The sequence below is a fragment of the Tachyglossus aculeatus genome, chromosome 13 (genome assembly GCF_015852505.1).
Source record: "Tachyglossus aculeatus isolate mTacAcu1 chromosome 13, mTacAcu1.pri, whole genome shotgun sequence".
Lineage (NCBI taxonomy): Eukaryota > Metazoa > Chordata > Mammalia > Monotremata > Tachyglossidae > Tachyglossus > Tachyglossus aculeatus.
Genome location: NC_052078.1, coordinates 732,501 through 744,766, shown reverse-complemented (window position 1 = coordinate 744,766; position 12,266 = coordinate 732,501). Strand labels below are relative to the sequence as shown.

Below are 12,266 nucleotides of genomic sequence, written 5' to 3'. Positions count from 1 at the left end.
CCTTAGTTCTAATTACACCTCCATGACTTACCTGCTGCATAACACAGGGCAAGTCATTTCAATTTGGGCTTCCCTTTCCTCATTTGTAGAGTGGGTATATAATACCTGTCCTCCTTTTACCTGTGAGCCCCTTGTGGGACAGGTATTGTGTCCAACTTTATGCAGCTAGTGTTTGGCCCACAGGAAGTGCTTAGAGGCCACCATTATTAGCTTTGCTGAAGGACAGCTTCCAGTTTCAGGGGAATAGAGTCTCTGCCCTCCCTCCCTCCCTCCCAGGAAATGAGGTGGGTAAGGGAGTTGGGGCTGTCTAAGCCAGACCTTGTCTGTTCTAAGCAGCCATTCTGAGTATTACCCCATGGAGAAGCCAGAGATAGGGAAGAAATGTGTGCTGGAATGAAGGGAAGACCACCACCCCAACCCCTGACCCTCTCCTCTCCCATCTACAACTTTCCCTTTCATGATAATTGTGGTTTTTAAACACTCTGCATGAGTAGAAAAATTAGGTTGTTTACAGTCCTTGCCACAAGGAGAAGGGAGGAGTGGTGTAAAGGCATTTTATCCGTTTTAGAGATGAGGAAACTGAGGCCTAATGAAGTGAATTGCTTAAGGTCAGACAACAGGCAGGGGGTAGGTATGGTGATTAGAACCCAGTTCCTCTGATATCTAAGCTCTTCCATGCAGGCCACTGCCTCAAACAGACCATTCAACATACCTGGCTGCCTACCCCATACCAGCCCTGATGGCTTCATCTGACCCTCTTAACGCAGCTCATGTCTCCATTCTGTAAAAAGGTAGTGCTTGTCAATCCTGGCCACCCTCGCTGCTCCAAGGCCCACAAGGTGATTGGAGACATGGGAGTCTCCGTGTCCCCTGGCAGTCAAGTGGGGGAAAAAAAAGGGTGAAATGCCTTTAAGGAGGACTTGGGCAACTAAGGTGTGCCTCCTTGGTGTCTGCTTCATGGCCATGAATGCCACTCTGGGGCCAGGGTGGGGAGTGACCCAGCCTCCACCTTTGGTGGCCAAACAAGCGCTGGCCTCTCCCGTGCAGCTGTGACCCATCCTTGCCCTTGGTTGGCACTGCTGCCCTCCACCCCCGGCAGGCCGGACCCCTGGAGTTCCCCGTACATCCAGGTGGGGAGACTGCGGCAGTGTCTTAGGGACAGGGCTTCTTTATTCAGTACGCCCCTCCCGTGGCCTCTCAGGGCCGGAGTGGGTGGTCAGGCAACAGGCAAGGGTCTGACCGCAGGTGGCACCATGCCACCGACCGTCCTGGGGGTGCGGTCCAAGTTAATTTGTGTCCACGATGAGGGGCTGAGACCTCTCACTCCTCCAGCACCTCCTTCTTGCTGGTTTCCTGCCCCTCGAAGACGGGGTAGCGTGCTTCCACATCAGCCCAGGCCAGCCGGCCGCTGGCCAGGTCCCGGACCACATCAGGGAGCTCAGATACCTGAGTACGGAGGAGAGGGATGCCAGCATCAGTGTGGGCACACGTTGCTGCCCGACACTGATTCGGACTCCCCTTCCCATGGCTTCGCTTCATCCGGCAACCTCTAAGGCCTACCTGGGCTCGCACTTGCCGCATGGAGTCACGGTCTCGCAGCGTAGCTGTGTGCGGCTCCCTGTTGACGGTGTCGAAGTCGATGGTAATCCCAAAGGCCACCCCGATCTCATCCGTCCGCGCGTAGCGCCGGCCGATGGACCCCGATGAGTCGTCCACCTTGTGGGAGACTCCACAGCGTGTCAGGGCCGCAGCTGGGGGATTGGGCAGCACAATCACGGCTCTTTCCGACCTTGCCACCCTCCCAGCCCCTTCCCAGCCACGCTCCCACTTGTTCCCTCCGTCCTTCCCTCGTGTCCCCTGGGGAGGAGGGCAAGAAACTAGCCAAGGGAGCCACAGTCATCGACTGACCCAATGTGCCCGAGAGTCAGTGTGGGGTGGGGGAGGATTCTGCTGGGTTCACCCATGACCGCTGTGAGTGGCAAGATATGGATATGCCCCCCGACCGTCCCCCAGGGAAGTATGATGCCCGAGGACTCACAGAGCTCCTTGACGAAAGGCATAAACTCCTGGTTCTGGCTCAGAGGTAGCACGGAGCACTTGAACGGGGCAACGGCCGCCGGGAAGCTGAAGAACTAGACAGATGGAAAGGGGGAGAGGCCCCACGGCCCAGTTAGGGGTCACTCGTGTCCCAGGAGGTTGGAGAACAGGATGCGGCGGGAGCCACCTACCGTGCGTTGCTCATCCCCCTGCCGGATGTGGAACGTGTGCTCGAGCACAGTGTACAGGATCCGGCCCAGACCAAAGGATGGTTCGATCACGCTCGGGACAATCTCCTCCACTGTGGGACAGGCGGGACACCCGGTTACTGACCTGTCTTCCCCGATCGCAGACCCACCACTTCTACGCCCCCCAGGGGGAAAGGTCTGTGCAAAGGAAATGGAATGCCTGACCATCCCCAAAACAATTTCGGGCCCCCAGCTACCCGACACTGGTGTCTGGGGGACCCCCTCACCGTGCAGGGTTTTCTGGAACCGCTTTACTCCAACCATGTCCCTGGTGACCTGGAACGCCCTCCCCTCCGTCTCGATGGTGAAGTCCCTGTGCCGGCACAGTCCCACGTAATAATAATTATGGTACTTTTTAAATGTTAACTATGTGCAAAGCACTATTCTAAGCACTGGGGTAGATACAAGTTAATTTGGAAACAGTCCTTGTCCCACATTGGGCTCACACTCTTAATCCCCATTTTTTTTTTTTTACAGATGAGGTAACTGAGGCCCAGAGAAGTGACTTGGCCAAGATTACACAGCAGACGTGTTAGAGGTGGGATTAGAACTCAGGTCCTGCTGGCTCCCAGGCCCATGCTCTGCCCACTATGCCATGCTGCATCCCCATGATTGGCAGGTGCAACACTTGGCCGGCACATTGTCAGCATGCTCCCCATCCCCAGCTTCTCCTTCCCCTCTTTGCAGACATCAGAGCAGGAGAGGAGACCGAGGCTGCAGGGACAGCAGGACGAAATGTAGCCAAAGCCGCGGCCCCCTGCCCCCCTTCCCAGCCTCAGCCTCCCTCGCTCAAGTCTGCCATGGATCCCTGTGGGCTCCTTACCCCTCATTGGTGAGCAGGGCCTCTAACTGGGCCACGCGGTGCTCATCACAGGCGGCCAAGTGATCCAGCACCAGCTTGGCATCCTTCTTGTAGGCTTTGCCGATGGCCCCCTTGTTGGGTTCGAATTGGACCACATTGACCGTTCTGTGCTTGTCATTAAGGAAGCCCAGACCAGGGTTGCTGCCCTCCATCCCTGAGCCAAGCTGTGGCTGAGCCTGGCCGGAACCCGGCGACTCAGCTGGGGGAGAGCCCTGAGGTGAGGCTGGTGACCCTGGGGAAGGGGCCACCAGCCTCGCCTCAGACAGGGCCCAGGTCGATGCCCCTCTGCTTTACCAGTCTCATTAGACTGTACACTCATTGTAGGCAGGGAATATGCCTGTTTGTGGTTATTATTAATGATAAAAATTGTCATTATTACGGTATTTGTTAAACACTTACTATGTGCCAGCCACTGTAATAAGCACTGGGGAGGATATAAGCAAATCAGGTTAGACAGTCCCTGTCCCACGTGGAGCTCACCGTATTGCTCCCCATTTTACAGATGGGGTAACTGAGGTATAAAGAAGGTAAGTCTCTTGCCCAAGGTCACACTGAGAAGTGGTAGTGCTAGGATTAGAACTCATGACCTCCTGATTCCCTGGCCTGTGCCCTATAATTGTCATATATTTTTATACTGTACTCTCCCTGGTGCTTAGTACAGTGTTCTGCACACAGTAGAAACTCAATAAATACAACTGAATGAATGAATGAACAAGAGTCTGGTTCCTCTTGGGAGTTTCCTGCTCTATCCTGTGGTTGGGGAAAGTCCTGTTTCCCTACAGCCTGTGGGACCATCTGGTCCCAGGCCCCCAGGGAGACACTCAGAGGTACCTACAATCTTTATTGGGGGTGGGGCAAGGGGCCTGGGGAGAAAGCAAATGGAGGAGCACCAGTCTGGTTCACTAGAATGGAGTCTCTAGCAGGGGGCAGGGACCAAGGGCTGAGCTCAGGCCCCCAACCCCAAGCCGAGCGTCTGGTGCGGCGAGGGGCCAGGCAGGGTGGATGGGAAAGGATATAGGTTCTTTGAGGGGCTTCTCAGCCACCAGCGGGACTTTGGTGGCCTGGGCATGGCAAGTGAGGTCATAGCAGGAGCGGTCGGCACAGCCAACGATCTCGATCCAGCCCTGAAAGACAATGGCTGATGCTGCAGGTGGGTCCCTCCCTGAAAGACCCCCTGCCCCCAAACGGCTAGGTCGGTGCCCTGGCCCCCACCCTGCCAGGATTCCAGCCAGCTGTGGCCCCTGGAGGCTGGGCACTGGCCCCGCCACTGGCTGCTTACGTAGGAGGTCTTGGCTTCGGCGTCCCAGCAGTCGCAGGCATAGTGCGCCATCTCGTTGTCCATGTGCTGCCGGAAGCGCAGTTTGTCGGCGGAGATGCCCACCGTTGTCAGGTATAGGTAGATCCGACCCAGGAAGTAGCCCAGCACGGAGTTGTTGATGACGCCCTGGAAGGGAGGTGGGCAGTCTATTCCCTCTGCCACTGTGGTGAGCCTCACGACCACCCCGTGACCATCATTGCTCCCACAGAGTACCATTGCCAAGGCACTTGGGAGAAACAGCATGGCCCAGTGATAGAGACCAGGCCTGGAAGTCAGAAGGTCCTGGGTTCTAGTCCCGGCTCCAGCACTTGTCTGCTGTGTGACCTTGGGCAAGTCATTTAATGTCTCTGCACCTCAGTTACCTCATTTGTAAAATGGGTATTAAACTGTAAGCCCCATGTGTGACAAGGACAACCTGACTAGCTTGTGCCTACCCTTAGTACAATGCCTGGCACATAGCAAATGCTTAACCGGTCTCAGCTCCGCAACATTGCCAAGATCCGCCCTTTCCTCTCCATCCAAACCGCTACCCTGCTCATTCAAGCTCTCATCCTATCCCGTCTGGACTACTGTACCAGCCTTCTCTCTGATCTCCCATCCTCGTGTCTCTCTCCACTTCAATCCATACTTCATGCTGCTGCCCGGATTATCTTTGTCCAGAAACGTTCTGGACATATTGGTCCCCTCCTCAAAAACCTCCAATGGCTACCGATCAATCTGCGCATCAGGCAGAAACTCCTCACCCTGGGCTTCAAGGCTGTCCATCACCTCACCCCCTCCTACCTCACCTCCCTTCTCTCCTTCTACTGCCCAGCCCGCACCCTCCGCTCCTCCACCGCTAATCTCCTCACTGTACCTCGCTCTCGCCTGTCCCACCATCGACCCCCGGCCCACGTCATCCCCTGGGCCTGGAATGCCCTCCCTCTGCCCATCCGCCAAGCTAGTTCTCTTCCTCCCTTCAAGGCCCTGCTGAGAGCTCACCTCCTCCAGGAGGCCTTCCCAGACTGAGCCCCTTCTTTCCTCTCCCCCTCGTCCCCCTCTCCATCCCCCCGTCTTACCTCCTTCCCTTCCCCACAGCACCTGTATATATGTATATATGGTTGTACATACTTATTGCTCTATTTATTTATTTATTTTACTTGTACATTTCTACCCTACTTATTTTATTTTGTTGGTATGTTTGGTTCTGTTCTCTGTCTCCCCCCTTTTAGACTGTGAGCCCACTGTTGGGTAGGGACTGTCTCTATGTGATGCCAATTTGTACTTCCCAAGCGCTTAGTACAGTGCTCTGCACATAGTAAGCGCTCAATAAATACGATTGATTGATTGATTAACAAATACCATTATTATTATTACTACTACTACTACTATTATTATTATTTTTAATAAGGTCCAGGTTTGGACCACAGTGCCCAGGAAATGGATTCTCGGGCCATAGAATGGTCCTAGATCTCACCCTCATCCCACCAGGGATTGCATAAGCACCAAGGCCCAAGGCAGAACAGCTCTGGAAGTGGGAATAAAGGCCCACACTCCGAGTCCTCCGGGACCACATGGGCTAAGCCCAATGGACAATGCTGTTTCCCCTAGTATGGGCAGTAGGTGTCTTTGTTTGGCTCTGTGCCCTAATAATAATAATGATGGTATTTGTTAAGCACTTCATTCAATCATTCATTCGTTTTTATTGAGCGCTTACTGTGTGCAAAGCAGTGTACTAAGCGCTTGGGAAGTACAAGTTGGCATCATGTAGAGCCGGGCCCTACCCAGCAATGGGCTCACAGTCTAGAAGGGGGAGACAGATGACAAAACAAAACATGTAGACAGGTGTCAAAATTGTCAGAACAAACAGAATTAAAGCTATATGCACATCAGTAACAAAATAAATAGAATACTAAATATGTACAAGTAAAATAGAGTAATAAATCTGTACAAATATATACAAGTGCTGTGAGGAGGGGAAGGAGGTAGGGCGGGGGGGGAAGGGGGGAGGAGAGGAAAAAGGGGGCTCAGTCTGGGAAGGCCTCCTGGAGGAGGTGAGCTCTCAGTAGGGCTTTCAAGGGAGGAAGGGAGCTAACTTGGAAGATGTGTGGAGGGAGGGCATTCCTGGCCCGGGGAAGGACGTGGGCCGGGGGTCGATGATGGGACAGGCGAGAACAAGGCACAGTGAGGAGGTTACAGGCAGGGGAGCGGATTGTGTGGGCTGGGCTGTAGGAGAGAAGGGAGGTGAAGTAGGAGGGGGCCTTGAAGCCGAGAGTGAGGAGTTTTTGTTTGATTCGTAGGCTGACAGGCAGCCACTGGAGATTTTTGAGGAGGGGAGTAACAGGCCCAGAGCGTTTCTGCACAGAGATAATCCAGGCAGCAGAGTGAAGTATAGACTGAAGTCGGGAGAGACAGAAGGATGGGAGATCAGAGAGGAAGCTGATGCAGTAATCCAGTTGGGATAGGATGAAAGATTGAACCAGTAAAGTAGTGGTGTGGATGGAAAGGGCGGATCTATGTGTCACTTACTATGTGCCAGGCGCTGTACTAAACACTGGGGTGAATCCAAGCAAATCAAGTTGGACACAGTCCCTGTCCCATGTGGCGCTCACAGTCTTGATCCTCATTTCACAGATAACTGAGGCCCAGAGAAGTGAAGTGACTTGCCCAATATCACACAGCAGACAAGTGGTGGAGCTGGGATTAGAACCCACAACCTTCTGACTCCCAGGCCTGGGCTCTATCTACTATACCATGCTGCTTCTGCTGGCCTGGGTCCGGCCCCCGGCACCCAGCACTGGCAAAGTGGGGACCAGAGGGGTTACAGGCTTAAGCGGAGAAGGCCTGGGAGGGGCAGGTCACAAGCCACCCAATGGGGGAAGTTTTCCAGGGGGTTCTTTGTCAGACAGCTGTTGGGGTCTTCCTCCCACGGTGCATCCCAGAACCTGACATCCCCACAAGTTGGCCCCGCCATCCATCCTCCAGCCAGGACATCACCTGCTCCACGGCGTCTCCGAGACGCGTCCTCTGTGCCGACTGGCCGCTGACCTGGGCCTTAGCTGAGTACAGGCAAAGAGTGAGGTCGGCCACGCTGGGGAATTTGGGGTGCTGCTTGTCGCTTGGGTCCACAAAGTGCTCGATCTCGGCCATCGTGAATTCCCTAGAGACATGAGGGTAGAGGATGGAAGGCACGGAATGTCACCATGGACATCCCCGCCCCACTTTCATGGCCCCGGATACTGGGGGTGGGATACGGGAGGAACCGGGGCAAGTTGCCCCGGCGACATGCCAGGAGGAGGCAACGGGCTCTACCTGACGCGGATCAGCCCCGAGCGCGGAGAGATCTCGTTGCGGAAGGAGTTTCCGATCTGGGCCGCAGCAAAGGGCAGTTTGCCCTGGTTGAATTCCAGCAGACGCTTGAAGTTGAGGAAGATGCCCTGAGCAGTCTCTGGCCGCAGGTACCTGGAGACGAGATGGAACCCGTGGCTCCAGCTCCCGGTCCTCCCCTCCACTCCCACCAACCAGCTCCCTGGCTCGCCCCGGTCAAGGCACCCACCCGGGCATGCCGCCCCCAGGTCCGATGAAGGTCTTGAACATGAGGTTGAAGGCCACGGGCGGAGACAGGTCGTTGCCAGTGATGGGAGACTTGACATTGTAGTTGACAAAGAGGTCTGTCAGCTCCTGCTTTCCGTAGTTGTCCATCTGGAGAGAGAAAAGGAGGGAGAGGTGGATGGGTAGAGGGTGGCGCATGGGCACATTGGCCTGCTGCCATGCAGTTGCCATCTCCCCACCCCTTCTCCCCTCATTCCCGACTTTGGCCAGGAGTGCGAGGGTTGGAGGCGGGGCTAAAAGCCTGACTGGTTACCCTCACTGAGCACAGAATCCAACCCAGTCTTCCCCAAAGGGCCGCCCATGAAGCTGATGGGTCCAAGGGGAATCTCCGCAAGCTGCCCACCCTGGTCACTGCTCACACCTGGGGAGCTCAGGCACCCGAGCTCTGGTTCCCAGTCTCACAATCCATCGACATCATCAACTGATGCATCATCCATCCAACGGTCCATCAGCCGAAAACCCTCAGGGTCACCTTGGGAGCTGGATTCAGATCCCTGGGCCCCAGACTACCACATCCCAGTTCCTGGCTCTGGCCAGGCCCCAACAGAGCAGTTGAAGCATCCTCGGCAGGGGATGGGCATGGCCTAGAGCCAGGGAGTCATGCCCAATGTCCCCTGCTGGTTGAAGGACAGCTACCTACTGAGCCCCTGGACTTCCCGTTGTAGACCCAGTTCCCCGGGAACTGGGGCTGGGCCTCACTGAGCACCCGACCCAGGCACTACCAGATCTCAGCCCCCAGGCAGGGCAGAAAGCCAATCAATCATATTTATTGAGCGCTGTGTGCAGAGCACTGTACTAAGCGCTTGGGAAGTACAAGTTGGCAACATATAGAGATAGTCCCTACCCAACAGTGGGCTCACAGTCTAGAAGGGGGAGACAGAGAACGAAACAAAACATATTAACAAAATAAAATAAATAGAATAGATATGTACAAGTAAAATAGAGTAATAAATATGTACAAACATGTACACATATATACAGGTGCTGTGGGGAAGGCAAGGAGGTAAGGTAGGTGGGATGGAGAGGGGGAGGAGGGGGAGAGGAAGGAGGGGGCTCAGTCTGGGAAGGCCTCCTGGAGGAGGTGAGCTCTCAGTAGGGCCACTCCATCCCGAGTGCCAGCTTCACCCACAGAAACCCTGCCAGGATAGTGGGCGGACTGAGCCATGGCCAGCAAGCGGGTGGACAGAGCCCAGAGGGCGGTGCAACAGGCAGATAGGGGCCAGGACAGTGGGCAGACTGAGGCTAAGGAGCTGGCACGGGGGGTAGACAGAGTCCCAGCATGGAGTCAGGACCACCACCCCACAGACCGTCCGGCTGCCGCACTCACCTGCGTTAGGACGCTCTCCATTTCGGCTTTTTTCTCAGCTGAACACTTCTTATCGGACATAAGCTTCTGTAGGTGAGCTGTGGGTGACCAAGGGGCAGGTCAGCTTGCCCTGTGAGTGTTCCCACCACCAGCTTGGCTGTCCCAGGACCTCAGGAGGGTGGGGGCTGTGCCCTTCAGTCCCCAGGACCCGGCCCTCAGCCCAGTCCCCCTCCACAGCTACACTTGGTTGGTGGCTGTTTAATGCAGCAGGCAGAACAACCTCAACATCCAATAGGCAGCAGGATAACGGCAGCTGGGAGTCGCTCAATCCTGGGGAAAGATTCTGGCCTGCCTGGGGCCACCCTCACTCTTTTCCTATTCCCCGTGGTGGGCAATAGCTCTCCCTCCTTGCCTCCCTCGCACCTTCATTGAGGACAAAGAATGTGTCTGTCCTATTGTTATATTTTACTTTCCCAAGTAAGTGCTTAATAAATATTCATTCATTCATTCAACTGTATTTATAGAGCACTTACTGTGTGCAGAGCACTGTACTAAGCGCTTGGGAAGTACAAGTTGGAAACATATAGAGACGGTCCCTACCCAACAGTGGGCTCACAGTCTAGAAGGGGGAGACAGAGAACAAAACATATTAACAAAATAAAATAAGTAGAATAAATATGTACAAGTAAAATAAATAGAGTAATAAATACATACAAACGTATATACACATATACAGATATAATCTTATAAATACGATTGAGTGACTGACCTTTTAGGAGGTGGTCAGCACGGAAGCACTCCCCGTTTTTCATGTCTTTTACCATGAAATCGGCAAACTTGTCCACATGGCCCGAGGTCCTGGGGTGAGAGGTGGGGCGTCAAACGCTGGAGATGTTTCCCCCGGGCCTCCCACAATCCTCTGACACTCTCCACTTGAACCCTGGCCTGACTCCTCCCTCTCCCAAGCCCTTCCCTCATTCCCACTGGGCCTCCTCCCTCCCCCGTCAATCCTCGCCCGCCCCAGATTATAATAGTAATAGTTGTGGTACGTGATAGGCACTTAATATAGGCCAAGCATTACATTAAGCACTGGGATGTATTCAAGATAATCAGATCAGACACAGTCCCTATTGCACAGGGGCTCACGGTCTAACCAGGAAGGAGAACAGGTATTGAATCCCCATTTTATACAGATGAGGATACTGAGACCGCGAGAAGTGAAGTGACTTGCCTAAGGTCTCAAGGCAGGTAAATGAAGCAACCTGGCCTAGTGGAAAGGACCTGGGCCTGGGAGTTAGAGGATCTAGGTTTGAACCCAAACTCCACCATTTGCTGTGTAACCTTGGGCAAGTCACTTAACTTCTCTGTGCCTCGGTTATCTCATCTATAAAAAGGGGAATAAGACTGAACTCCATGTGGGACAGGGACTGTGTCCATCTGATAAGCTTATATCTACTACGGGACTTAAAACAGTACCTGGCACATAGTCAGTGCTTTACAAATAACATAAAAAAACCAACCAAAAAAAAAAAAAAAACCATTTCTCTGTGCCTCAGTTCCCACATTTACAAATTAATGATTCAAACCCGTTTTCCCTCCTACTTAGACTGTGAGCCCCATGTGGGACCTGATGATCTGCTATGTGCCTCAGCTAGTACAAGGCTTGGCACGTAGTAAAGGTTTCATACTATTACTACTACTATCATTATTAGTAGTAGTAGTACTGTGTGGTAGAGGCAGGATTAGAACCCAGGTCCTCTGACATCTTTTTTTAAAGGTACTTGTCATGTGCTTCCTTTGTACCACAGTCAGCACTGCATTGGGGTAGATATACGCCAAGCGGGTTACACAGTCTATGTCTCAGAGTGTTAATCCCTATTTTACAGATGAGGTAACTGCAGCACAGAGAAGTTAGGTGACTTGCCCAAGGTCATACAGCAGACGAGTGGCAGAGCTGGGATTAGAACCCAGGTCCTGATTCCCAAGTCCATGTTATATCCACTAGGCCACCCTGCTTCTCTAATGACATGATCAGTTCCTTGATCATGCTCTGCACATAGTAAGCGCTCAATAAATACGATTGATGATCTATCGGCTCTCCTGGGCCCTTTGGCTTTTGGGGTGATTGTCTCCCCAGCGGGACCTCCGGAGGGGAGTCGGGGGAGAGGGGCCCCGTGCTCAGTCTGGTGCGCCCACCCTTTTCCCCTCCCCACTGTCGCTGCAGGTCTCACTTGAGGACGGGCTCGGGAGTGAGGGCGGTGCAGTCGATCTCGAAGATCTGCTCCTCCTGGATGAAATGCTGCCGCCACAGTTGGATCATGTTGTTCTTCAGTGCGCAGCCCACCGGCCCCAAGTCATACAGGCCGCTGACCCCTGGGAGACACATCAGACACACGGCCCACACCACGTGACCCCCAGAAACCAAGCACACCACCCCTCTCCCTCCGCTCGCCGGGAGCCGCCGCACCTCCATAGATGGCGAAAGCCTGGTCGTAGAAGAAGCGCCGCTTCAGAGTGTCCTCCATCTTGGCCCTGTCCACGATGTCATCCTGGGGCTGGAGAGCCAGCTCCTGGCCCGCGGGCAAAGACAACCACAAGTTGGGCTCTGTCCCCTTCCGGACCCGGCTCTGCGGTGGAGTGATGGGCTGCCCACGCTCACGAGGGTCTAACCGTGTGACACCCGCCAACCCTTACCAGTCCTCCCCTCCCTCAAAGTCGCCCAACGCCCGCTTCCTCCAGAAGGCTGCCTCCACACCCGGCCCTGCCCACCACCCATCTGGAGCTCCTAGTTTACATCAAGTTTCGTCCGCTGGTCAGGCCCGCGGCTGGACATGACCCTTCCTGGCACACTGCTGCCCCCCAAGAAGTCAGCAGCTACAAAAAGAGGGTGCACCACCTCTTCCC

General features: G+C 54.4%; 1 protein-coding gene across 1 annotated transcript in view; it reads right to left on the bottom strand.

Moving 5' to 3' along the window:
* Positions 1-1,150: 1,150 nt before the first annotated feature.
* Positions 1,151-12,266, bottom strand: part of GARS1 (glycyl-tRNA synthetase 1) — a 13,325-nt gene continuing 2,209 nt past the window's right edge. Inside the window, exons 3-17 of the mRNA XM_038755663.1 lie at positions 11,830-11,932; positions 11,594-11,735; positions 10,132-10,220; positions 9,384-9,460; positions 8,001-8,146; positions 7,757-7,906; positions 7,442-7,604; positions 4,427-4,591; positions 4,164-4,271; positions 3,109-3,254; positions 2,513-2,598; positions 2,229-2,338; positions 2,039-2,132; positions 1,561-1,751; positions 1,151-1,446 (exon numbers count right to left, since the gene is read on the bottom strand). Coding sequence (XP_038611591.1) covers positions 1,321-1,446; positions 1,561-1,751; positions 2,039-2,132; positions 2,229-2,338; positions 2,513-2,598; positions 3,109-3,254; positions 4,164-4,271; positions 4,427-4,591; positions 7,442-7,604; positions 7,757-7,906; positions 8,001-8,146; positions 9,384-9,460; positions 10,132-10,220; positions 11,594-11,735; positions 11,830-11,932 — 1,896 coding nt within the window. The 3' untranslated portion in view covers positions 1,151-1,320. The remainder of the gene's footprint in view (positions 1,447-1,560; positions 1,752-2,038; positions 2,133-2,228; positions 2,339-2,512; positions 2,599-3,108; positions 3,255-4,163; positions 4,272-4,426; positions 4,592-7,441; positions 7,605-7,756; positions 7,907-8,000; positions 8,147-9,383; positions 9,461-10,131; positions 10,221-11,593; positions 11,736-11,829; positions 11,933-12,266) is intronic.